At 41.1% G+C, this 26,119-nt stretch overlaps 1 protein-coding gene across 5 annotated transcripts in view; it reads left to right on the top strand.

Moving 5' to 3' along the window:
- The window catches only part of nf1a (neurofibromin 1a), a 292,673-nt gene that overhangs the window by 27,961 nt on the left and 238,593 nt on the right, over positions 1–26,119 (top strand). For all 5 annotated transcript variants that reach the window (XM_041198253.1, XM_041198251.1, XM_041198250.1 and 2 more), the window contains exons 2-4: positions 15,163–15,306; positions 17,026–17,109; positions 22,445–22,635. In XM_041198253.1, the coding sequence (XP_041054187.1) occupies positions 15,163–15,306; positions 17,026–17,109; positions 22,445–22,635 (419 nt within the window). The remainder of the gene's footprint in view (positions 1–15,162; positions 15,307–17,025; positions 17,110–22,444; positions 22,636–26,119) is intronic.

The following is a 26,119-nucleotide window of genomic DNA, read 5'->3' as shown; positions in this document are numbered from 1 at the left end:
GTCATGTGTGTGCAAGCTAAGCGGCTGAATTTAATAATATCACTCGATTTTTGTTCATTTAGTTTTGCTAAAATTTTGAGTATCGACAGGCTTATCAGCTAATTAGGAATTCAACCTAAATATGATTAATACATTGTTTGAAAAGCAAGAAGACATGGGCCAAAAGATATGGTTCTTCAATATACCTAACTAAAATCTCAAAAATAATTGATCACTTCTAAGTCTCACTGCATAATACCCAGCCTCGAACTGTTCTTGTAGTTCAGTATGTTAGTAGCTTGTTGAGTTAAATTTCTGATTAATGGTGGAACACCCCCCCCCCCCCCCCCCCCCCCCAGGATCTTGTTGATGAGTTGTTCAGTGAGTAATCCTGTTGAAAGGTAAGGGGAAGTGGCTGGACATTTGTAAGGCCACGAATGTCACTTGCCACTTAATAGTCCATGCTTGAATGCTGTACAGGTCCTGTAGCATGCAGGTATGGATTGCTTCATTTATCTGAAGTTGTGAATAGAACTGGCTACTCTGTAATCACCAGTGAGTGTCTCTCTTCTGACCATATGATGGAAGGCTGTTGATGAAGATGGTAGGTTCTAGGGGGAGACGGTAGTGTGGTGGTAATGTCACTGGACTATTCCTGCAGAGGCCCAGGCCAATGCTCTGGGGACACAGGATCAAATCCTACCATAGCAGCTGGAGGAATTTAAGCTGTCAAAACATCTGGAATTGAAAGCTAGACTTAATAATGGTGACCATGAAGCTATCATAGATTGTTGTAAAAACTCATGTGGTTCACTAATGTCCTTTTAGGAAATGAAATCTGCCATCCTTACCCAGTCTGGCCTACATGTGACTCTAAATCCACAGCAATGTGGTTGACATAACTGCCCCCCCCCCCCCCCCCCCCCCCCCCCCCGAAATATCCTACCAAGCCAATCGGTTCAAGAACAGTTAGGGATGGGCAACAAATGATGGCCTTGTCAGCAATGTCTACGTTCCATGAAAAGAAAACACTGAGGAACTCCTGCAGCGATGTCCTGGGACTGAGATGATTGGCCTACAACAATTGCAACCATCTTGCTTTATGCTCGTTATGACTCAAGCCAGTGGGGAGCTTTCCCCCCCGATTCACATAGGCTTCAATTTTACTCGGGTTCCTTGATTCCACACTTGGTCAAATGCTGCCATGGTATCAAGAGGAGTCACTTCTGACTTCTGGAATTCAGCTGTCTTCTGTGTTCTTATTTGGATGGTGCCAAGGCATCTTTTATCTCACCTGAGCACATGGAAGATCCTCAGTTGAATGTCTCAACTAAAAGATGGCACCTCTGAATGAAGTCAGAAGTCAGACTAAATTATGCTCAAATTCTTGAATGGCAGTTGGAACAACAGCATCTGATTCGAAGGCAGGAGTGCTGCCAAGCTAACACTTGGAACTAATAACTTGCAAGTAGCACGGGTGAAGTTGATGCATGTGCCTAATTTTATTTCCCGCATAAAAGGATTTCCAAGATGGTGCTCAAATTTTTCAGACAGAATCTAAGGCTTCTTCTGCAAAAACTTGTAATGGCAGCATGCCGTCAAATTCCAGATTGGTTTAACCTGAGAGAGGAATTTAAATGCATAATCCTAATTCCAGTTGAAAAGGCTTATCCCATTAAAATATGGCTGCATAAAGTGACACTCCTGTTCCCAGCCAGGATTGGGTAATTCCCAATCTTGGGATACCCCACTGCTATAAGTGACTGGCATTGATTTTATGCACATACTTTGTATTAAGTAACTGTCCTGGACTCAGCATTTTGTCAGAGAAATAACTATGCTGTAGTTTAGACCAGGAGTTCTGTTTGTTGTAGTTCAGAGACTCCAATAATCACCATGGTGTGTTGTTTGAACAAACTGTTTGCTGAGTAAATGGACTTTCCTTGCTATAAAATGCACTGTTTACTGTGAGTCTTGCTGCAAATCATGCCCCACCTCCAACTCATTGGCTGATACTGTGTCAGTAGACGTTCTTAGAATACACTCCGTATGCTTTGCATGGAGAGCATCACCAAATTATTGTGTCCGAAACTTTGGCTATTTTTTATGTTTAAGCTGCTTAAAGATTTGATTTTTAAATAGTTTTCATAATGGTTTTTTCTATTTGCCCTTTTAAACCAGTGGGTGAATACCAGCAATTTAATCTTAATGAAATAAAAGTTGAATTCTTCACGCCGTCTTCTTTCTCCCAGAAACATGATAGGGTTGCCCTTGTCCTCACTTATCACCCCACCGGCCTCTGCAGTCAAAGGATCATCTTCCGCCATTTCTGCCAATTCCAGCATGATGCCACCACCAAATACATCTTCCCTTCACCACCCCCTGGCAGCATTCCGCAGGCCTCGTTCCCTCTGGGACATCCTGGTCCACTCCTCCATCACCCCCTACACCTCAACCCCCCTCCCACGCAACTGCAGAAAGTGCAACACCTGCCCCTTACTTCCCCTGTCCTCACCGTCCAAGGGCCCAAACACTCCTTTCAAGTGAAGTAGCATTTCACTTGCACTTCCCTCAACTTAGTTTACTGCATTCGTTGCTCCCAATGCGGTTTCCTTTACATTGGAGAGACCATACGCAGACTGGGTGACCACTTTGCAGAACACCTTCGGTCTGTCCGCAAGGATAACCCAGACCTCCCTGTCGCTTGCCATTTCAACACTCCACCCTGCTCTCATGCCCACATGTCCGTCCTTGGCCAGCTGCATTGTTCCAGTGAAGCTCAACGCAAATTGGAGGAACAGCACCTCGTCTTCCGACTAGGCACTTTACAGCCTTCCGGACTGAATATTGAGTTCAACAGTTTTAGATGATAAACTCTCTCCTCCATCCCCTTTCTGATTTTGCTCCTCCTTTTTGTTTTTTTCTAATAATTTATATAGATTTTTCTTTTCCCACCTACTTCCATTATTTTTGTGTATTTCCATCCATTGTTTTATCTCTACCTTTTAGCCTATTTCGATCCCTTCCCTTGCTCGTCCTGCTTTCTACCCTTAATTAGCACATTCCTTTAGATAATATCACCACCATCAACACCTACTTTGTCCTTTTGTCTGTGACATCTTTTGCTTATCTCCACCTATCACTGGCCCTCTATTCAGCTCTTCTTGTCCCACCTCCCTTAAACCAGCTTATATTTCACCTCTCTTCTGTCATTCAGACTCAATGTTAACTGTACTCCTATCCGCAGATGCTGCCAGACCTGCTGAGTTTTTCCGGATATTTTTGTTTTTGTGTTGAATTTGAAACATTGTCCTAATGACTAAATGAAGTTTCCAATCCAATTTGGCAGTAATATATATTATAAATAAGCAGAGTGAACCGTCAGTAATGGAGAGCTTGAGTCACGATTGTAGGGGTGAGCCTTCAGGTGTTGTTCTCCTGATATCTACTGCCTGACACAGTACCTGAAAGTACAGCTTTCATCTGTCATTCATATTACTTATTGGGCTGAAATAGTAATGCTTTGAAGTGTATTCCCATTTCCTACTCTCGCCACCCTCCCACAATTCTCTCCCAATTCTCATCTAGAGCCTCAGAATTGTTACAGTATAGAAGGAGACCATTTGGCTCTGTGTTTCACCAGCTCTTCAAATAAGCATTTCACCTAGTGCCATTCACCTGCCTTTTACCTGTAAGCCTGCACATTCTTCCTTTGCAGATAATAATCCAATTCCCTTTTAAATGACTTGATTGAAATGGCTCCACCACACTCTAGCAGTGTATTCCAGATTCTTGCCACTCACTGTGTGAATAAGTTTTTTTCCTTGTGTTGCCATTGCTGCTTTTTTAAATTACTGTAAATCTGTGCTCTCCTGTTTCTGATCCTTTCACAAGTAGGAACAGTCTCTCCCGATCTACTCTGTCCATACCCTTCATGATTTTAAACACCTCTATCAAATCTCCTTTTCAGCTTTCTCTTCTCCAAGGAGAACAGTCACTTCCTGCTTGCTTGACACCATTTCCATAAAAGTGCTGACCATCCATTTAGGAGTGAAATCAGGAAGCACTTTCTTAAACCCCGAACCCAAAAGGCTAAATAATGCTGGGGGTCAGTTGGCATTTTAGGGGAGGCGGTGACATAGTGGTATTGTCGCTGGACTAGTAAGCCAGTGACCCAGGGTAATCCTCTGGGGGGCTAATGTTCGAATCCTGCCACGGCAGATGGTGGAATTTGAATTCAATAAAAATCTGGCAATAAAAGTCAAATGATGACCATGGTCAATTGTTGTAAAAACCCATCTGTTTCACTAATGTCCTTTTTAGGGAAGAAAATCTGCTGTCCTTACCTGGTCTGGCCTACACATGACTCCAGACCCACAGCAATGTGGCTGACTCTTAAATGCCCTCTGAAATGGCCTAGCAAGCCAGTCAGTTGAATCAAACCGCTACAAAGTCACAAAGAATGAAACCGGACAGATCACCTAGGCACTGGTAATCTCGGCCCTGTTGACCCTGCAAAGTCCTCCTTACTAACGTTTCGGGGCTAGTGCTGAAATTGGAAAAGCTGTCTCACAGACTAGTCAAGCAACAGCCTGACAGTCATACACACGGAATCGTACCTTGCAGATAATGTTCCACACACCACCATCCCCAACCCTGGGTATGTCTTGTCCCGCTGGCAGGACAGACCCAGCAGAGGTGGCAGCACAGTGGTATACAGTTGGGAGGGAGTTGCCCTTGGAGTCCTAAACATCGACTCTGTACTCCATGAAGTCTTATGGCATCAGGTCAAATCTGGGCAAGGAAACCTCCCCCTGCTGATTACCACGTAACGCATTCCCTCAGCTGATGAATCAGTGCTCCTCCACATTGAACATCACTTTGAGGAAGCACTGAGGGTGGCAAGGGCTCAGAATGTACTCTAGGTTGGGAGGCTTCAATGTCCATCACCAAGATGGCTCGGTAGCACCACTACTGACCGAGGTGGCTGAGTCCTAAAGGACATAGCTGCTAGATTGGGTCTGCAGCAAGTGTTGAGGGAACCAACAAGTGGAAAACACATACTTGACCTCACCCTCACCAACCTGCCTGCTGCAGATGCACCTGCCCATGACAGTATCAATAGGAGTGACCACCGCACAGTTGTTGTGGAGACGAAGTCCCGCCTTCACATTGAGGATACCCTCCATCGTGTGGCACTATCACCATGTCCAATGGGATATCTCAAACAGACCTAGCACCTCAAGACTGGGCTTCCATGAGGTGCTGTGGGTCATCAGCAACAGCAGAATTGTACTTGACCACAATCTGTAACCTCATGGCCTGGTACATCCTCCACTCTACCCTTACCATCAAGCCAGGGATCAACCCTGGTTCAATGAAGAGTTCAGGAGGGCATGCCAGGATCAGCATCAGGCATACCTAAAAATGAGGGGTCAACCTGGTGAAGCTATAATACAGGTCTACTTGTATGCCAGACATCATATGCAGCAAGTGATAGAGCTTAGCGATCCCACAACCAATGGGTCAAATCTCAGCTCTGCAGTTCTGCCACATCCAGTCGTGAATGATGATGGACAATTAAACAACTCACTGGAGGAGGAGGCTCCACAAATATTCCCATCTGCAATGATGGGTGAGCTCAGCATGTGCAAAAGATAAGGCTGAAGCATTTGCTACAATCTTCAGCCAGAGTGTCAAGTTAATGATCCATGTCGGCTTCTGGAGGTCCCCAGAATCACACTTGCCAGTCTTCAGCCAATTCGATTCACTCCACATGATAGCGAGAAATGGCTGAAAGCATTGGATACTGCAATATTCTGGCATTGGTGCTGAAGACTTGTGCCTCAGAACTTGCGCCCCCTAGCCAAGTTGTTCCAGAACAGCTACAACACTGGCATCTACCCAGCCATGTGGAGAATAGCCAATTACTGCCCCTTCAGTCCACACTCTATCATCAGTAAAGTAATGGAAGGAGTCATCAACAGCACTATCATGTGGCACTTTGTTAGCAATAATCTGCTCACTGACACCCAGTTTTGGTTCCATCAGGGCCACTCAGCCCCTGACCACACTGCAGCCTTGGTTCAAACGTGGACAAAAGAGCTGAACTCCCGAGGTGAGTGTGACTGCCCTTGACATCAAGGCCGCGTTTGACTGAGTGCGGTATCAAGGAGCACTAGCAAAACTGGAGCCAATGGGAATCGAGGGACAAAACTCTCGGCTGGTTGGAATCATACCTAGCACAAGGGAAAATGGTTGTTGGTCAGTCATCTCAGCTCCAGGACATCATTGCAGGAGTTCCTCAGGGTAGTGTCCTCGGTCCAACCATCTTCTTCAATGACCTTCCTTCCATCAGAAGGTCAGAAGCGGGGATGTTCGCTGATTGCACCATGTTCAACATCATTCGTGATTCCTCAGATATTGAAGCAGTCCATGTCTAAATGCAGCAAAACCTGGACAACATCCTGACCATGGCAAGTAACATTTGCGCCTCACAAGTGTCAGGCAATGACCATCTCCACGAAGAGAGAATCCAACCATCACCCCTTGATGTTCAATAGTATTACCATCACTGAATCTCCCGCTATCAACATCCTGGGGGTTACCATTGACCAGAAACTGAACTGGACTAGCTATATACTGTGGCTACAAAAGCAGGATAGAGACGTAATTGTGCGACAAGTAACTCATCTGGCTCCCCAAAGCCTGTCCACCATCTACAAGGCACAAGTCAAGAGTGTGATGGAATACTTCCCACTTGCTTGGATGAGTGTAGCTCCCACTACACTGAAGAAGCTTAGCACCATACAGGACAAAGAAGCCCACTTGATTGGCACCACATCCACAAACATTCACTCCCTCCACTACCAACGGACAGTAGCAGCAGTGTGTACATCTGAGATGCACTGCAGGAACTCACCAAGGCTCCTTCGACAGCACATTCCAAACCCACAACCACTACTTTCTAGTAGCACTTTGGGTGTACCTATACCACATGGACTGCAGCAGTTCAAGAAGCTAGCTCACTACCACCACCACGACCTCAAGGGCAACTAGGGATGTGCCATAAATGTTGGCCCAGCCAGTGAAGCCTACACCCCATGAATGAATAAAAAAATTCCAAGGCTGAGACCGTTTTAGTTAAGGATATCAAGGGAACATGGTGCAAAAGTGGATAATTGCGTTGAGGTACAGATCAGCCAAAGTCTAATTGAATGGTCAAACAGAATTGAGTGGTTGAATGGCCTGCTCCTGATCCTGTGATTTATCTAGCTTCTCTTCCTAGCTTTCTCTTCCTGGTCCCATACAAGCTGAAATGGGAAATGGCTTTCTTAAGACACAATCCCCCTTCCTTTCAAAACTACAACCATGATCTCCATTTCGAAGACCCGCAATTGATAGCTTTTTGTCTTTAAAACTACTACGATCCTATCTTTAACCTGCCTTTTCTTTCTGAGCACGTTACTGCATGGATCTGTGTCCATATCTCCTAAAATTTCACATTTTAACCCCACCAGCATATTTTTGCACCACCCCCCCACAACAGAAAAGCAATCTTAGTCATGAGCAACATTCTGTGACAGATTTTTTTACTGCTTTGTTTTCTTTGAACTCTTTGCAGCCTTTGATACAGTTGACCATACGTTCTTCTCCATGCATAGCTTGATGGGGCTGCACTTGTTGGTTCCACTGTAAGTCGCCTTTAGCAATAGATTCTTATCTCACGCTTGCACTGTTAGCTTGATAGTCTTCTAAGGATAAATTCTTGACCCTTTTCTCTTTCTCATCTACATTCTGCCACTTGGCTACATCATATGCAGTCATAGGGTCCACTTCCACCTGAACTGCATTGACACCCAATTCTACTCATCCTTCTCTTCCTCTGTTATCAGACTGCTTGTCTAACATCCAGTCTTGAATACCTTTTAGCTTGTTCCAGTTAAACATGGAGAGTACCTCTGCCAAAGTTATTGTTTTTGGCTCACACCACAAACTCTATACTCTTGCCATTGATTCCGCCTGCTGGTAGTATTTCAAGCTGAATTGGCATGTTTGTAATTTTGCAGTTGTATTTGACCTTAAGCTAAACTCCTAATCTTGTATTTTCTTCATCGTAAAGACCAGCTACTTACATCTATAATGTTCCCAATTTCTGCTTCTACCTGAGCTTGCTTGCTGCTGAGGAACTCATCTGTGCCTTTGCCTTTTGCAGACTTTGACCAATCCAATGTTCTTCTGGCTGGTTTCTTATCCTTTTACCCTCCATAAACTTCTAATCTGAAACACTGCTGTCTGTTTCCTATTTTTATACAGAGTTTCATTGGCTCGTCACTGCATCTTCTTCTCTCAACTACATTTGGTTCAAGGGCTCTTAGTGCCTCACATTTACAATTCCCACGCATTTTATGCAAACCCTCCGTGTTTTGCCACTCCATCTGTTAGCCTCCAGTGCTACAAGATCTGGCCATTGTAGGCTCTTGGGTTTGCATTGCATGAATGGACTCTTGGGAAACGTGACACTTTTAAATGTATAGGTGTGTGGAAAACTGCTCAAGGATAGTACTTACACCATTGATAACACTGATGTAGAGCATGTGACTTTTGCATTACTCTTGGTACCCTGGATTTTTTGTCGGATTAAGCAACAAACAGGGACTCTGCCACTTTGTGGAAAGGGCCTCGAGTCCAAGCAATGAAGAAAGGATCAGTCATTGCCCGTGACTGTTGGGTCCTGTGTTATGCACTTCCAAAGGACAAAGGTTACAACTCATGTTGCAACTATCTGACTGGTAAATCATTGCAAGTGTTATAACTTGAGAAATAAGTTTTGCTGATAAATTGTAAATCCTGACCTCTAATTGATTTTTTTGACTAAAATATTAGACCATCAATTTTCTTTTTCTGTATCAACACTTCAGGGATTGTTTTGTGACACGTCCAGAAGCCACCAGCTATTTTACTTTGCCAGTACAGAAAGGTAGTGAACCAGATTTGTCAACAAAACTAAGATAAATCAAACATTAACTCGTTACTGCTTCCTACCTATACTGGTAGATAGTCAGTCAAGATATTGTGCTTTGCCATTTGTGTGCATAGAATTACAGGTAACTGGGAAGCAGGAACAAGGGAATAATTTAGTTGAATGTTTCATTTACTGTCTTACAACTACAAAGATGAAGCTTGGCACTTTAGGAATATCAGTAGACTAGGGATGTTAACTTGCTGCCTTGAAGACTCTACCTTAAATATTGTGCTAATATCCCATAGCCTTTTTGTAAACTTGCATGGCAAGTACAGTGGCATAGCTGTGAGTAAAATAAAGATGGTGATCTAGAAGATAAGGATACCTGCAATCAAACGCTGACTTCAGTAATCCCTACATCAGAGGTACCAAATTTCAGTTTATATTTGAAAAGCAAGTCATTGAGCAGCAGCCAAAATTCTGTGCCTTTTAAATAGCAAAAAAAAAGTGCAAGAAATACCCAACTGGTCCATGATCATCCGAAAAAAAGAAAAGAAGAATTAATGTTTTGGCTGTAGGCTCTTCCTCACATCTGGAAGGTATTTTTAAAAAAAAAGCAATTCCCTTTTATAGACCTGGGGACTGGGGTGCAAGACAGTGGGATGACAGTATAGTTCAATCAGAGTTGACTGCTCAGAGGCAATTAATGGGTTAAATTGATTTAGCTGTTTGCATTACCTTTTCTGTGACAGGAGTCAGAATTCTGAGCACCTGCTGCATGTTAAATTGAGAGACCTGTTGCAGCGTTACCATATCCTGAAACACTGGTTTCGTACAACCATCTGCGTAGCAAATGTAAAACCATGAGGTTTCTCTGGCTAAGAGCCACTTTTAGCACTAATGCAAGTCCCATTCAACTTAGAGAGAACAGATACTGAGCAGTAAGAGAGATAGATGACCAAAGAAGTGGTCAGATAAAGGGAAGTACCAAGATGAAGATATTTAAGGATGGAATTCTTGGTAATTTTGCTTATGATAATGTCCTTTCCAAGTATGTGTTTGGGACAAGAATGTTCTAGTATTTCACAATGTCAGTGATTCGTTAAATATTTAAACTTGTCCTCGTGCTCTTTTTTAAAAGTCTGCTCTCCTGAAGATGTTGATTTCTTGCACTCTAGTACCTCTCCCAAGAGACCATTATTCACCTAGTGAATGCTGGCAGACAATTCTACAATGAAAGTGTCTGTACAGACCCTGTTCCTATGGGTATATATTACTTGGAGGTCACCATCAGGATCATTGAATGTTTTTCCCTTTGCTGCGTAATCCAGACGCACTGGAGCTCACTTTGTTCAAATCAGCAAACACCACACAGATCAGCATCAAATCTGGAACCTTTCTGATTTGTATGTCATAGAGGTGGGGAGAGCAAAAACTGTGCCCTCTTCTTCTGCATTGCTTCGTTCCTTTACCTTCAAGTATTTCCTGCATGGCACCTACCAGCTAGCTCAAAAATGGTATTCATGGAACCCAGATTGCTTGTATGTAAGTCTTGGAGGTGAAATAGTGGATGGAGAAATGATAAAATAAGTCTTTAAAGTGGTCAAGGAAAGGATTGAAACTGTTGAAAGATAAGTCTATAGATTTAAAACCTCTCCTCCTATGGATCTGACCTCAGCCATTAACTGTAGTGAGTGCTTGATATTTTGAGGTGTTGCAGCTATTAAAGGGTTAATCTTTATCTGTGCTTTCATACCAGTTTTGAAATGAAATTCACCAAGCAAGATTCATTTGATGAGCTTCTATGGTGCAATCCTTAGCATCATGCACAACTGGCTCTGGCTTTCTGCACACAAGGGAAATGGTTGGACTCTGACCTCTAAGGAATTCACTGTATGCAAGTGAAACAATGTGTCCACTGTTCAGTGAGCAGTACTTTTTAACATCAATTTTAACAAGTTATATGCTGTGTGTGTGAGTTTCCTGTATCCCTCTGAATAGCTTGTTGAAATCTGGCCTCAAAATATGACTGAAGAGAGTCGAAATGTAGAAAAGAATGAATTGTATTAGGAGGTCAAAGTTGCATTTGATTTTGCTTCTGTTCTCTTAGAGTCAAATGTGCCGTTTGCAAATAAGTTCAGTATAATGCATTTTAATTTGATTTTTTTTTTAAGGATATTGGTGTATTGCTTTGTTTTCTTTAACAAATTAGAAAACTTGCTTGAATTTAGTTGTAATAAAACTGAGTTACAAAATGATTTTTGGACCCATGGTACTATTTTGTAGTTTGTAAGAGAGGAGATGGTGTAGGGATGGGCAATAAATGCTGGCCTAACCAGTGATACCCACATCAATGAATAAAAAGTGGTAATGTCACGGGACTAGGAATCATATGGTGGTCTAAATCCCACAATGGCAGCTAGTGAAATTTAAATTCAATTAATAAATCTGAAATTGAAAGCCATCCTAAGTAATGGAGACCATGAAACCATCATCAGTTCGTGTAAAAATCCATCTGGTTCACTAATGTCCTCTTGGGAAGAAAATCTGCCACCCTTACCCGGTCTGGCCTACCTGTGACACCAAACCAATAGCAGTGTGGTTGACTTAATAGAAACATAGAAAATAGGAGCAGGAGTAGGCCATTCGGCCCTTCAAGACTGCCATTCAAAATGGTCATGTCTGATCTTCTATCTCAACACCATACTCCTGTGCTCTCCATAACCCTTGGTGCCTTTAGAGTTTAGCAATTTCCTCCTTCAATATATTCAGTGACTCAGCCTCCACAGCCTTCTGGGGTAGAGAATTTCACAGATTCGCTACACTGAGTGAAGAATGTTTTTCCTCAACTCAGTCCTAAATGGCCTACCCCTTATCCTGAGACTGTGACCACTTGTTCTAGACACCCCATCTGGAGGAAACATCATTCGTGCATCCAATCTGTCCAGCCCTGTCAATTTTCTTTGTTTCAATGAGATTCTCTCTCATGCTTCTAATCTGCAGTGAATACAGGCCTAGTCAACCCAACCTCTCCTCATATGACAATCCTGCCATCCCAGGAATAAGCCTGGTGAACTTTTGCTGCACTCCATCTGTGACAAGTATATCCTTTCTTAGGTAAGGAGACCAAAACTGTGCATAGTACCCCAGGTGTGGTCTCACCAAGGTCCTGTAAATCTGCAGTAAGCCATCCTTGCTTCTGTACGCAAGTCCGCTCACAATGAAGGCCAATATATCATTTGCCTTCTTAACCACTTGCTGTACCTTTAACGCCTGCTTTCAGCGGTTGGTGTACAAGGTCCCCAGGTCCCTTTGTACATCCACATTTCCCAATCACTATTAAATAATACTCTGCCATTGTGTTTTTCCTATCAAAGTGGGTAACTTCACACTTATCCATGTTACCTACCATGTATTTGCCCATTCACTCAACTTGTCTAAATCGCACTGAAGCCTCTTAACATCCTCCTCACCACTCACATTCCCACCAAGTTTTGTGTCGTCAACAAACTTGAAAATATTACATTCGGTTCCCTTATCCAAATCATTGATATATATTGTAAATAGCTGGGGCCCAAGCATTGATCCCTGCGGTACCCCGCTAGTCATCGCCTGCCACTCCGAGAAAGATCGATTTATTCCTACTCCTTTTTTCCTGGTCTGCTAACCAATTCTCAATCCATGCCAATGTATTACCCCCAATCCCATGTGCTTTAATTTTATGCACTAACCTTTTATGTGGGACTTTATCATAAGCTTTCTGAAAATCCAAATACTCTACATCCACTGGTTCATCCACTGGTTCTCCCCTATCTATTCTGCTAGTTGCAACCTCAAAAAACCCCAGTAGGTTTGTCAAACATGATTTCCCTTTCATAAATCCATGTTGACTTTGTCTAATCGCAAATGTCAAACTGCCCTCTGAAATGGCCTAGCAAACCACTCAGCTCCAGCGCAATTAGGGATGGCCACCAGATGCTGGCATTGCTGGTGACACCCAGATCCCATAAAAGATTTAAGAAAAAATGCTATTGGGCCTGTGTTGTGATGTGTTGGCCAATATTTATCCTTCAATCAACATTGCAAAATGAAAACAAATTAAATGTTCAGTATCACATTTGTTTGTGGGAGCTTGCTGTGCACACCTTAGCTGCTGCGTTTCCTACATTTCAAGCGTCTACACTTTAAAAAGTACATTATTGGTTGCGCAGCTTTTTGGGACAACAGGTGGTGATAAAAGGTACAGTTTCAAAAGGATAGGAATGATGATTATGGGCGTACTCTTTATACTTTTGATGCTCCATTTCAGAATTGAGTGCCCTTGCCTTTAAGCATAGGTAGTAGCTTACTGCATTGTTAAGATCAAGTTCAATGTCGCCTTACTGCAGCATTGTGGTAGTTGCATTTCCTGAATCAGCTATTTGAAGCATCCCATGTATGTTGCACGTGATTTTTTTTTTTTGTTCGGGCTGGCGTGTGTATTTATTGATTGGGGGGGGTTTGTAAGTGGAGCTAAGAATGTGGGGTGGGAGGGGTGGTGGGGGAAGGGTTGGTTAGGGAATGTGTGTGGAGGGTTGGGTGTGTGTTGCTGTATGTGGCGAGTTGTATTTTTGTTTGTGTGTAGGCATTGCGTATGGTGTATCTGGATTGGCGATGTGGATATATTGTGAATCAAGTATAGATGCTTCAGGGCAGTATGTTTTCTAAGCATGACAACCCTGTGTTATGAAATAGCTAAAAGGTTTGAGAGCTAGGTTTACAGAATACAGAACTTCATTTTATATGGATGTGAAGTAACGATTTATAGCAGCAACATAAACATTTCTGCTTAGCTTTCAACATTCTCAAATGGTAACTAGATGTTTTCTGACTGTTTAGTAAAGGAGGAGGTTTAATTTTCTTCATGATCCATAATGAAGAATCATCTTGGTTGCGCCTTGGGAAAATGGACACAGATAAGCTTTGACAACTGCAAATTGAGGAAAATAATTCATTTGTGGCCATAAAAGGAGAGCCTTTTTACTAGACTACATTTGGGATTCTTCGGCCATTTGATTAAATAGTTGTGATCTGAATTTTTCGCTGTTGTGGCTATTTATTGCCTTTGAAGGAAATAGAAACTGAGAATCATACAATGCAAGTGTAATATTATAATCTTTTCACCTATCCACCCTTTTGCCCCTCTTCCATCTCCTCTCCAGAATAAAGTCTTGTTTCATGACAGATGATGGACCATTGAACACTTAAGTATATAAAAAGCTTGCGGTCTTTTCTAAGGGAAGAATGAGATTTCTACAGTGAGGGACAGAAAATATACTGATGGAAATAACACATTCATCTCCTGAGAGGGACTTCCCCATAATTTGCTTTTTTGCTTAAGCATCCTAATTCACCGGATCATTGATAATTCTCTACTTGGCTGGTGGTCAGGGATTTGGAGCCCAGTAACTTCTGTGTGTTTCACATTGTAGACCTGTGGAGCCAGTATGCTTGTCTGTAGAGCGATTGATGACAGGCTTGGTTTTGGCTACTGAAAAGCAGACCTGGCCTTGTGTAAAATGGAAATATTGTGAGCCAGTGAAAGAAAAGGCCAAACCATTAATCTTTTTCCTGTCATGAAATAATACACTGAATGAGACTGAATTTTATTTAAAATATGTAGCCTTGTTATGAGATTGCTATTTATAGGTGTCATTTAATTGTAGGGTGTGAGGGGACTATCACTTGCTTGTCTGATGTCCACACACATGAAGCAGGGGTCGTTGGAAGCCTGGCTTATTTTCTTTCTCTGCCTCACATAACAAATTGGCTCATTGTAATGAGGGTGAGGTTAACTGAAACTGAGATTAACCAACTTGATGGGTGACTGTGGCCTTTTGGTTAATTATGGTTCAGGCACCATCGTGAGTTGACTTGTTCGTCTTGACTTTTCTGCCATGGTGACATTTTTAAAATGGGTAATGGTGTTAAAGGGTGTGTTCCAAATGTGTCAACAAATGTTGAATTTCAAGAAATGCAGGGAAAGAAAAGTATTGGCTTTTTTACGGGAATAAATTAACACTGAAATCAGTTTGAAATCAAAATAATCGAGCCTTAACCTGTACATGGAAAAATATCTCTGAACCAAGAGTATGCAAACCTTTTAAATCCAGCTTACCTACTATGACATTTTATTTCAACACAAAGAAGTGACATTTTTATTCACCTTCCTTCCCCAGCTTCCAATTAAAGGTGGGCAGCAGAATACACACTCCAAAGTTAGCACCGAACACAACAAGGAATGTCTCATCAATATTTCCAAGTACAAGTTTTCCTTGGTCATAAGTGGTCTCACCACTATCTTGAAAAATGTAAATAACATGGTAAGTTTTTTATTGAAACATGAAGCGACTTCAGCAAGCTGGAAGCAATTTGGGTTGGGGGGGTATGGAGTTGTAGAATACACAACTTGCAATTCCAACACCACCCAATATCAGCTAATTTCTTAGATCTATCAGAAGAAAAATGGTGAAGGTGGTGTGGTATCGGCGATTGGAGGTAGTTATATGTATGATACTTGGAGTTTTTGATTTTAGCTTGGCTGTTGTGACAGTTGACTCATTAAAGTGAGGGACTTTTCCATTGGGATTAAGTCAAATATTTCAGGGACTCTTATTTTTGGCTAGCTGTGCGACCTTTCTAGGGACAGGTTACCAAATAGTGTTATCAGGACCTTGGGAAACAAGTATTCTTGCAATCGAGGAAAAAGATTACAAGTGTTATCCCTTTCCCCTTTCTCTCTCTCTCTCTCTCTCTCTCTTTCTCAATTTCTCCTCTTCTAGATCTCTCCCCTCCCCACCACCTCGTGGGTGCGCGCGACCCCCTCCCTGGCCTCGTCTCCCCCCGCCTCGCGCCCACCCCCTCCCTCCTGCCTCGCCCCCACCCCCTCTCACGCTCGCGCCCTTCCCCCCCCTGCGCCTGCCCCCACCCCCGCCTCGCGTGCCCGCCCGCCCGCCTCGCCCGCCCCCTCCCCCCCCGCCTCGCGCGCCAGCTCGCCCTCCCCCTCCCCCCTGCCTCGCGCGCCCGCCCCGCCCCTCCCCTCCTCCCTCCTCCACTTTAAAAAAAACCTTTAATTATGCTGAAATATAACCCTTGCTCAGTCCTGCACTTGACAGCTTATGAGACTGTGAAGAAGAGAGAGACCAAGGTTCAAATTGGTAGTTTGCTATTAGGGAGAACCTAATAATTTAGCTGAAGGAAGAGTGTAAACTCTTGCATTTTACATTGCAGCTTACCAGTGGGCATTTTTACATTGTAACTCGGTGCATTTAGCTCCTGGGAAAATGATGCCAAAATTACTTCCTTGTGTTCTCCAGTTTTTACAATTGAAGTCTGTTGCTGGGCTCCTACAGACTAATATAATCATTTAATCAGTTCCTTCCTTTATCTGTTCTGCTAAGGCTATTATGGTGCACAGGATATAAAGACCATTAACTGGTTCACCAGTGAGGCAATGTATTAATGTTGCAATGTTTTTGTGTAGTGAACTTAGTTATTTCATGATGCTTTCGGCTCAATAAACCTAATTTTATGATCTTTCCCATGTATCAGTCCATTTTCTCATCACATAATTCTTCTAGTGTCAACTGTTATGAAGTATTTTCATATTTGATTGAAATCATTATTCAGTTTGAATTGTTTAAGTCATTGATCTTGTAATGTTGTTCTCCAATCTGTGATTGTTGAGCAGCATTAGTCGATGATATGGAAAACCATTAATTCCATAAGATTTTATGATGAGACTATGCCAAGATATTTTCACAGCACAGTGTCTTGTTAACAGAGTAATGAATTCTTTGTAATGGCGAAGGGCTCACCATTAATAATTGCCATTGCTCATGGTCAATGAGTAATAAATTTTGAACATCTAACATTCCATACGAAGTACAAAAGCAATTTCATCAATTGGGGAACATGCTGGTTCTTAGTGGGACAAACGTTACTTGTTGATCTGGCTGCTTTTTGGAATCCTTATGAGACTTCCTCTTAATCTTGGGGAATGCTGTATGGGGAATGTTTAACATTGTGTTTTGTTCACACAGCGAATATTTGGAGCAGAAGCTGAGAGGAACTTGTACCTTTCACAGCTAATCATATTGGATACTTTGGAGAAGTGTCTTGCAGGAGTAAGTAACAAGTACCTTGGATTTAATTATGGATATCTAAGATGGGTGTGGATAGAATTATATTTTATAATTTACAAATTATGATGGTGCTTTGTTACAAAACCTAATAAGATTTGGAAAATATAGCCATCGTTATGGTTCTTGATGTTCGTGTGCAAAGTGTCATTTCTTCTTCTAATCATACCTGACGTAAAAATAAATGGTAAATATTCTTGACAGGTGATTAACAAAGAGAGATGAAAATCCTGTCAGAAATATAGCAGTGACCGCCATGCTAGTGCACTTTCCCTCTTGTTTGCAGTCTTATTTGGATGATCCAGAGAATATGTAGCTGATAAAAACAAAAAAACTGCGGATGCTGGAAATCCAAAACAAAAACAGAATTACCTGGAAAAACTCAGCAGGTCTGGCAGCATCGGCGGAGAAGAAAAGAGTTGACGTTTCGAGTCCTCATGACCCTTCGAAGGGTCATGAGGACTCGAAACGTCAACTCTTTTCTTCTCCGCCGATGCTGCCAGACCTGCTGAGTTTTTCCAGGTAATTCTGAATATGTAGCTGATGTGGGAGAGTGAATACTAGTCAGGACAATGGAACCTATCCTGTGCACTTCTGGTGAGATAGCTTTAAAAAAAAAAGTGTTGGCAGGACCATGGGAGACAGGTTGTTTGCCTGCACTCTTGGTTAAATTTTGGGATGCCTCGATAAGTAAGAAGAGGATGAAAGTAACAGTATTGATGTGACTTAATTTAGTTTCTAGTTAATCATTGATTTACCTCTTGTAGGATGTGTTGGATATTTGATGTTTTGTAGTAGTGTTTACTTGCAAATATTATGAGGCCCATTTTTGACCCATCCACCTTAACAAAGTGTCTCTAATTTATTTTGAATAGGCCAGTTTAAATATAGCCCTTCTAAACCTTTACACACCCAGAAGGTGCACAAATGTTTTGCTTCAAGGGTGCTCTTGCTCTGAGGTTATCTGGATGGTTGGACAAGATTTTGAGCTGTCTCTACTTTTGACTTAATGCATCTTGGGGGAATTCCTTATGTTGCCCATCTTGTTCCAGCTTAGAGTAGAGTTTACTGTAGGAGAAATTGTGGGGGAACATCCACGATTGCAATTTGAGCTTTACATGTGCTGTACTTGTTTGTAAATGACTAGCTGTTTGTAATGTTATTTTCTTTGGAATTAAAACAGTGTTTATTATCTAAACCAAACGCCTTACTAATTTGTTAGCAGATTTCAAAATAATTTAGCTTCTATTTCTGCTGAAGAGATGAAAGTAAATGGTTTGACATAGGAAAGTGGGTCACAATTATTGCAAAAATTATTTAGGGAAGGATTTGGGTTGGATAATTTGAATGCTTTTGAAAGTCCACACTAAACCAGCTGGAGGTATGGCTGTACGCTGGAAAAATATTTTCAAAGTTCATTTTAGGAAGAAGCTAAATATCAGTTTTAAGGATAAATATTTCCTCTGTGTAATTTTAAACAAATTTTGCAGTAAACCCTTTATGTGCCCCATCTAAGTGATTGGCATAGTTGAGAGTGAGCGTTTGCCAAATGGGTAATTGTAGATGGTGAATTGACATCCCAGTGCTATGCTGCACTTGTTACTGCAATACTCCATGGCACGAGCATAATAATTTAAACCTCTTCCTTGCCTGAGTTAAATGAGGATAATTGACTGGTTTTCATAAAAACTAGTACACTGGCTTTTGATTAGGTGTGTTAATCATGTCTTAGATGTTCCTTAAGAACTGAAGGATGTAAACAAAGCAAATATTGGCATTATTTGGCTGTCATAAAACTTTTCTCCCCCTCCCAGCTCTTTATAATATACATTATTAATTTCGCTTTGCAAAGGAGGTTTGCAGTGGAACCCCAAACTACTACTACAAGTTTAACATAGAAAAATGTTCCAAGGTGCTTAACAGAGATATAATCAAATAATGGACACTGAGCCAAAGGAGGGGTGACCAAGAGGTTGGCCAAAGAAGTGGGTTTAAAGTAGAGCCTCAACAACAATATCTTGCATTTATATAAACACCTTTTAAAGTAGCAAAAGTTTAAATGACTAGAATAGGGAAAGGTGGCGGGGTCTAAGTAGTTAATTCCAGAGTGGCATATAGGCACAGTTGCCAGTGGTAGTGTGAAGGAGGAATGGATGCCCAAGAGCAATGGAGAGCTTTTGGGTTAAGGTTTTAAGGCTGGAGGGGGTGATAAGACGTGGGGAGTGAGGCCATTAAGAGATTCTAGACATAAGGATGAGAAATTTTGAAGTTGAGAGTTACTGTAGGTCATCAAGGACAGAGATGGTCAGTGAGCTGAGCTAGACCTGGTGCATGATAGGATAAGGGTAACAAAGCTTTTGATGAGCTATGTTTGTGAAGTGAGTAAGATGAGAGGCCAGCTAGGAGAGCATTTGGGATAGTTGAAGTTAGAGGTGAAAAAGGCATGGATGAGGGTTTCAACAGCAGATGGACTAAGATGAACATGTCGAGGCCATGTGGAAGAATAGGGGAGAAACTATCATGGTTCGGGCAGGGGCCAGGATTGAATTTGTATGAATAATAGAACATTTAAAAAAAAAAATCTAGTAAGCAATAGCTACCTCATAGAAAATTAAAAATGTGGGAAAGTTGAAAACCTGGAACAGTTGAGATCTGTTGTATTCAATTTGTGTCACCATGCTTAGTCCATGAATTATTTGTGAGTTGACGCTGATTGATGCAATTAACCAGAGTGAGTGATCTAACAGAATTTTCACAATGTTTTAAGAATGATGCAGGAAATGTGATGTTTCACTTTTAAACGCAATATTTTCTGTACACCACCTCACCCAATTTTCTACTGTCCCCCTATACACCAAATTCAACACTAAGTTGGCCAATTGCCGAGGCAGAAAGTTGGCTCAAGCACAATTGGATCATGAATGTGGATGATCTGGGGGTGATTGTTCTGTAGACTTTTGATTTAAAGCACAGCATATTTTAAAAAGCCTATTGCTTCCTCCATTTCTGAAGATACGATCAGCCGAGCCAAAATTGAACACGTGAAGCTGCAGATTCCCGCCCATACCTCTTGCTTTACCGCACTAAGCACACTGCAACTTTATATCCTTAAGATTTTAAGATAGAAAATAAGTGGTAGTGTAGTGTTGGTGAAATTCCTAATCTCAACAATTAAAATAATAATGACCCTTGGCAAGCTTGTCATGTTTCACCTTGCTTTGCAACAATGTCTAGCTAAATTCTTGATTCATTAGAAGTTGATGCTGCCTTGGATGGGGGCGATATTTTATCAAGTATTTGACAAACTACAGTCCAAAATCTGTCCTTGTGTAATAGTTATTATTTTAGTATTCATTATCTAACAGCATATTGCACACTTTTTTTCAGTTAAAACAAATCCTGAACGCTTAAATACCAATAAACTGTAAACTGTTCAGATTGTTTAGTTGGTAAAGCATGTAACTGAGCCATGAGGGTTTAGTTCCTCATTTATGGTGTCAGTTGATTTTCAGCCTAGGTGGCAGTCAGGACATGGCTGATGGCCTTATTGCCTCCTGACTAGGAAAGGGCAAATGAACCAGGTTTCTGCTGTGAGCTCTGCTGGATTGTAGGAACAGGAGAAGGCCAATCAGCCCATTGAGCCTGTTCCATCATTCAATACAATCATGGCTGATCAACCACTTCAATAACTTTTACCCACACTATCCCCATCACCCTTTATGTTATTGTTAATCGGAAATCTATCAACCTCTACCTTAAACATACTCAATGACTAAGTTGCCACAGCCCTCTGGGCTAGAGAATTCTAAAGATTCACAGCCCTCTGAGTAAAGAAATTTCTCCTCATCTCAGTCAGTTGAGGAAAGGACTGGGCTTGCACACATTACTACACCCTGCCACCCCAGACAAGGTGTTAATACTCAGCTATTACACAAAGACTGACCGATTAATGATGTACTGGAGGTACCCATGTGATGGTACCCAGCGCAAATCAATTTTGGGAGAGGAAACATGGATAAAGGTCTTGACTAAAAAATTTAAGAGCAATCTTTAGGTGTAAAAGGACCATTAATATAAGGTTTCTTCTGTAAAATCTCAAAAAGCATGACAGTTTCATTCAGTGTAGAATCTCTCCCATATTGAGAACCAGCTTTTGAATTTCTTGTATTTACGTAAAACCAGTGGAGTGAAAAATAAAGACCGAGTTTTTGTGTATTAAGTACTATTTCTCGTTTAAAGTTGGATTGCTTACCATCACTGACTAAAGATGTCTTTTACAGGTGTTTCCTTATTCTGGTCTACATTTGTCTCATTGGAGTTTCTGTTGGGATTACATCAGGGCCAAAGAGAAAGGGCTGTCAATGTATTTAATTTTAATACAGTCTGTTGTTCGTTTTTACCTCTGGGATGTAATGCAGAGGTTATTCTGAAAACAAAAAAAAAAAATCCTGATGTTGCTCTGACGGGAAGCCAAGTGTTGTCCTTCAGCTGCACTTTTTTTGTGTATGTTAATTTTTTTGCTTGGCCCAGTTCCTGAGCATGTGCAGGAAACTTTTGCTTTGCCTGGCTCCGAATAATATTATTTGACTTACTAGACTGGCCAACTACAAATAGAATGTACCTGGCTATAATTTTTAACTCATTGATGCTTTTGTTGGTAGTTACTAGTGCCATTAATCGTGCTTAATTTTGGGCAATCCTAAATGTTGGGTATTAAATTTGGCTTACTGCTTTAAGTATTTACTTAATTTCCATCGTATGCTCTCTGTAAAACTGTTGTTTAAATCCCTTTTCCTTTCCCCTTTCCATTTTGCAATTTATCTTATTTTAGTTATGCTGAGCTGTATCATGCACCATATTTCTGAGCAGTCAGCATTTTTCCTGGCTGCACAGACGTACAGAAGTAGTATGGATGAGCTAGCCCTCTAATTTTCTAGTCCTAATTTACATGTCTTTCAATCTTGCCCAACTCTTAACACTGCTACCTTCCCCAACCTTTCAAACCACCGTACTGATCATCTGCCATCTAGATCCTCCTCTGGAGCTTTCTTCCTAAATACTTCCTCCCTTCCCCCCTCAACTTCAAAGTCTCTTCAAAACCTACTGCCCCTACCTCAGTAACCTCCAGTTCTACATTAAGCCTCTCGTTATCTAACTTTGGGCTTTTACTTAATAGCAATGATAAAGTTCAGTTAGTTCCCCGCAGCACCTCTGACCCTGAACCGAATGTAGCTCTAAGTTTCTTGTGAATGCATTCCTAGCCTATACAATTTGTGGTGTTGATGTGCTTGTAACCTTCAATCTCCTATTGGTTTTGTAGCAACCCAAGGATACCATGCGGCTTGATGAGACGATGCTTGTAAAACAGTTACTGCCAGAAATTTGCCAATTCATTCACATGTCCCGCGAGGGAAACCAGCTGGTAGCACAACTCCGCAACTCTGCTTCTGGGGTTCTCTTCTCCCTGAGCTGCAATAACTTCAATGCTGTCTTTAGCCGCGTTTCCACCAGGTCAGTGTGATTTAGTTGGGCTCAGGTCTGAGTAATGAACATAGAAGAAATGCTATTAACTGATTGGACGCAGTTAGTTCCTGATGAGCAAATAATTTGTATACCAATTGTAATGTATCATTAATCACTCTTTTTTATTTTGAATTAACTTGATTCAGAATCACTATTGGTACTTTGGTTGCCATTAGTTTACACCTGGGATCTTTATCAGATTGTTGATGCCAAAAATGTCTCTGCATGAATATTTGTCCTTGGTGGTATAATTAACTGTAAAATGTAATCTTGAAGCTTTTTTTCTCAGTTGTTAAAGGTGTTTCCTTTTTTTTATATAAGAAGGGTTGACTCCCTTGGTAGCTTAGTTAGGAAAGAATAGCACCTTATGTGCTGAGCCACGGTCAGAAAGATCTCCAGGATGGATTCCTGGATTTTTGCTGGCTAGTTGATTTTCAGTGGAGTGACGGGGTTGCTAGAATTTAGCTTGTGGTTTGTGGTTTAGCAAGTGGTAAAATCTGTTGGGGTTCTTTGTACTGACTTACTTACTGGTTTGTTGGCTTCAGGTGTGTGTGTTTTTTTAATTTATACATAGACAGGATTTAACAGAAGTGAAAAGAGATGCATTAGTCCTTGTGTACCATGGAAGTATTTGTTTTGGACTGTGCTTCATTTTGTATTGCGAGTGGTAGACTTAGTGTCAGCTGGGGCTCAGTGGGTAGCACTGTTGTCTGAGTCAGAAGGCAGTGTTGCAAAGTTGATTTTAATAAACCACCGGAAAATAACACAGTTGCAGAATAAACTTCTCTGGTTCATTTAGTATACTTCGGGGCAGGGAGCTTGTCATCCATTACCTGGTCTTGCCTAAAAGTGACTTCACTCCCACAGAATGTGGGTGACTTTAACATTCAATCTAGCCAGTGTTGTCCATATCCCAGGAAAAAATAGGAACAAAAGTTATGTTTAAATTGCTGTTGTACAAATGACCTCACATCATTAGCTTAAACTTTGCAATAATTGCACTATATCTTCATTGTTTTGGCCACAATGATTATTTTAATATTGATTTGTTTAACATTTGTCCAAGTATCTTGTTTGTGCTAGATGCCAGAGAGGAAATCTGACTTGGTGTAATATGTTTATATAAAAAAAACATTTAATTGTGGCAGAAATATTTATCAAATTGCAGTCAGCAGCAATTACAATTCATTACAAAAATATTTTTTTGCTGTAAGAACATTGAATACCATGCCACCTCTCAGCTATGTCTGTAACATTGAAGTTTATATTGTCTATATTTGGGTTCCTCTGCTCCAATCAAGAAATGTGGCTGTATTAACCAAGTATGAAGTTAATCACTTCATGCAGGTAATCACTGGCCTTGTACACAGAGACATTGAATACATGGGAGCAACTGACAGACGTGTATGTCTTTTTTAATACTGGTCTGTCGGTGGGCTGTCAAGTGAAGATATCTCTAGACCTCGAATGTTAGTGTTTATGTCCTGGAAACTCCATATTCCTACTACTAATGCCCCTTCATCACCCCATATTTCTTCAAGATTGGTCATGGGAAACCGCGCCCCACCCCCATAGGAAATTTTTCTCTCTCCTCTAAAGTAAACCAGATCCTAAATAAGTCTAACTCTAATAACTTCACTTCGTATGATTCAACCAGCCTGTAACCAGGGACTTCATCAATTCAGTATTTATTTTTGATATAACTATTCATGATCTCATCCTCATTTTTGTTACTGTTGATAGTTTTTTTTTGTAACACCTTCTATAAAACGCCCTCCACTAAAATTCATTTTAACGCTTGAACACTGACTTTGCTAAGTTTATGGGGGCATACTGTTGAAATAAATTTGCCCTTTTTTGATGAAGCAATTTCAATTTGTTTCTTAATTATTCAATTGCAAACTCAACACAAACGTTCAAGAACACTTTGGAGAAGCAGGGTGAAATCATAAATGGCTCCCTCATGGTGAGCCTGACAACTTTTGTTCATAAGTTATTCTGTTGGCATCACTCAGACATTTATTTTTCACTTTACTAGACTTATTACATTCTCTCTTATTTCCCCTGTTATATTATTTAGTTTACTGTTGTATGCAGTGACTTTGGGCAGAAGACTTTCTATATCATTTGTATAGTTTCAATGAGGCAGGAGGTAATAAGCTAGTTATAATAGTTGGATGTGATGATAACTTGCTATAAAATGAGGAATGAATTTGTATTATTATTCACTACACATTGACAGTAGCTCAGCAAATCTTAGATGTGTCTTTATTGTCCACGCTGCTACAATGCACCTTAGCACAATTTTGAGATGATCACTGAATCTTGTGTGGCGTTTCACCCCCCGCAGAAATGAGCACCAGCAGTAAGGCATGAACCTTGAAATATGTTTTTATTCTGTCTCTCTCTCTCTTGCTTGTGCTTTGCAGAACAGCTAAATGCACATTTCGTAGGATGGGGGTGCTGAGCTGAGTGAGAGCAAGAAAAGGGAAACAATAGGAAAAATAAACTGCATGCATGCATTAGAGTACCTTTCTAGCGAGTCAAAATATTTAATGGCAATCGATTACTAGTGAGCTTTCCCAAAGGCCATTTCTACTTCATTTGATGGCAGTCATTTAAATGGTCCCTGAAGATTCACTTCTAAGTTCTGGACATACCAAGCTTGTTGATTTCAGAGCTGAGCAATGCATTGGGTAAATCCTGCATCCTTTCATGATGTAGGTCTCCCAAGTTTGGTCAGGCTCCTGGCACTAACATTGCTGACCTCTTAACCTCCTATTTTCCTGTTTGACATATTTAAGCCTTGTTGCAGCAGCTGTAGGATTCTTGGCATGTCATAACGCATTCCCACAAATGGTTGAAGGTTCCATTTTGTGTGTAATCCTGGTGTTGTTTTTCATGGAGTGCACATCTGTAAGCTTGTTTGCTTTGATGAGAGACGTGGCCATCTTTGAGAAGGTAGAGTATGGTGCAGCTGGTTTACTAATGAGTTTCTTTTTGCCAAAATGCTAATGGATGAGTAATTGTGATTAGTGGTTCTTTTGTATAGGAAATGCAATATAAAAATTGTATGTTTTAATTTTTTTCAATTTTAATTGAAGCTTTCATTTCGACGCATTTCTTCTTTCGATCCCCTATTCTTTGTCACCTCCATGTATGCATAGAATTTTATAAGGCTACTGCCTTCTAAATCTGTGCATGAGGTAATAGTGAAATTCATGGGCTGAATTTCTGTAGTGTGCTGTAAAGCAACAGTTTTTTAGATTCATGGCTCAGTTGGTTGCACTCTTTTGCTCTGCATCAGAAGCATTTAGGTTCAAGTCCCATTGGAGAGACTTGAGGCTATATGATTGAAAGCCTTTACATAATTTTTGTTTCATAATTCCAAGTTCTGAAAGTATGAGGGTTCTGCAGATTTCTTTGTAGGTAAAATGCCACTCCCACTAGGTTGCTATTTGGTACCCTGTTG

This window comes from Carcharodon carcharias, chromosome 10 (assembly GCF_017639515.1).
Source record: "Carcharodon carcharias isolate sCarCar2 chromosome 10, sCarCar2.pri, whole genome shotgun sequence".
NCBI lineage: Eukaryota > Metazoa > Chordata > Chondrichthyes > Lamniformes > Lamnidae > Carcharodon > Carcharodon carcharias.
Note: the sequence above shows the minus strand (reverse complement) of the source record. Positions and strands in the feature narration are given on the sequence as shown.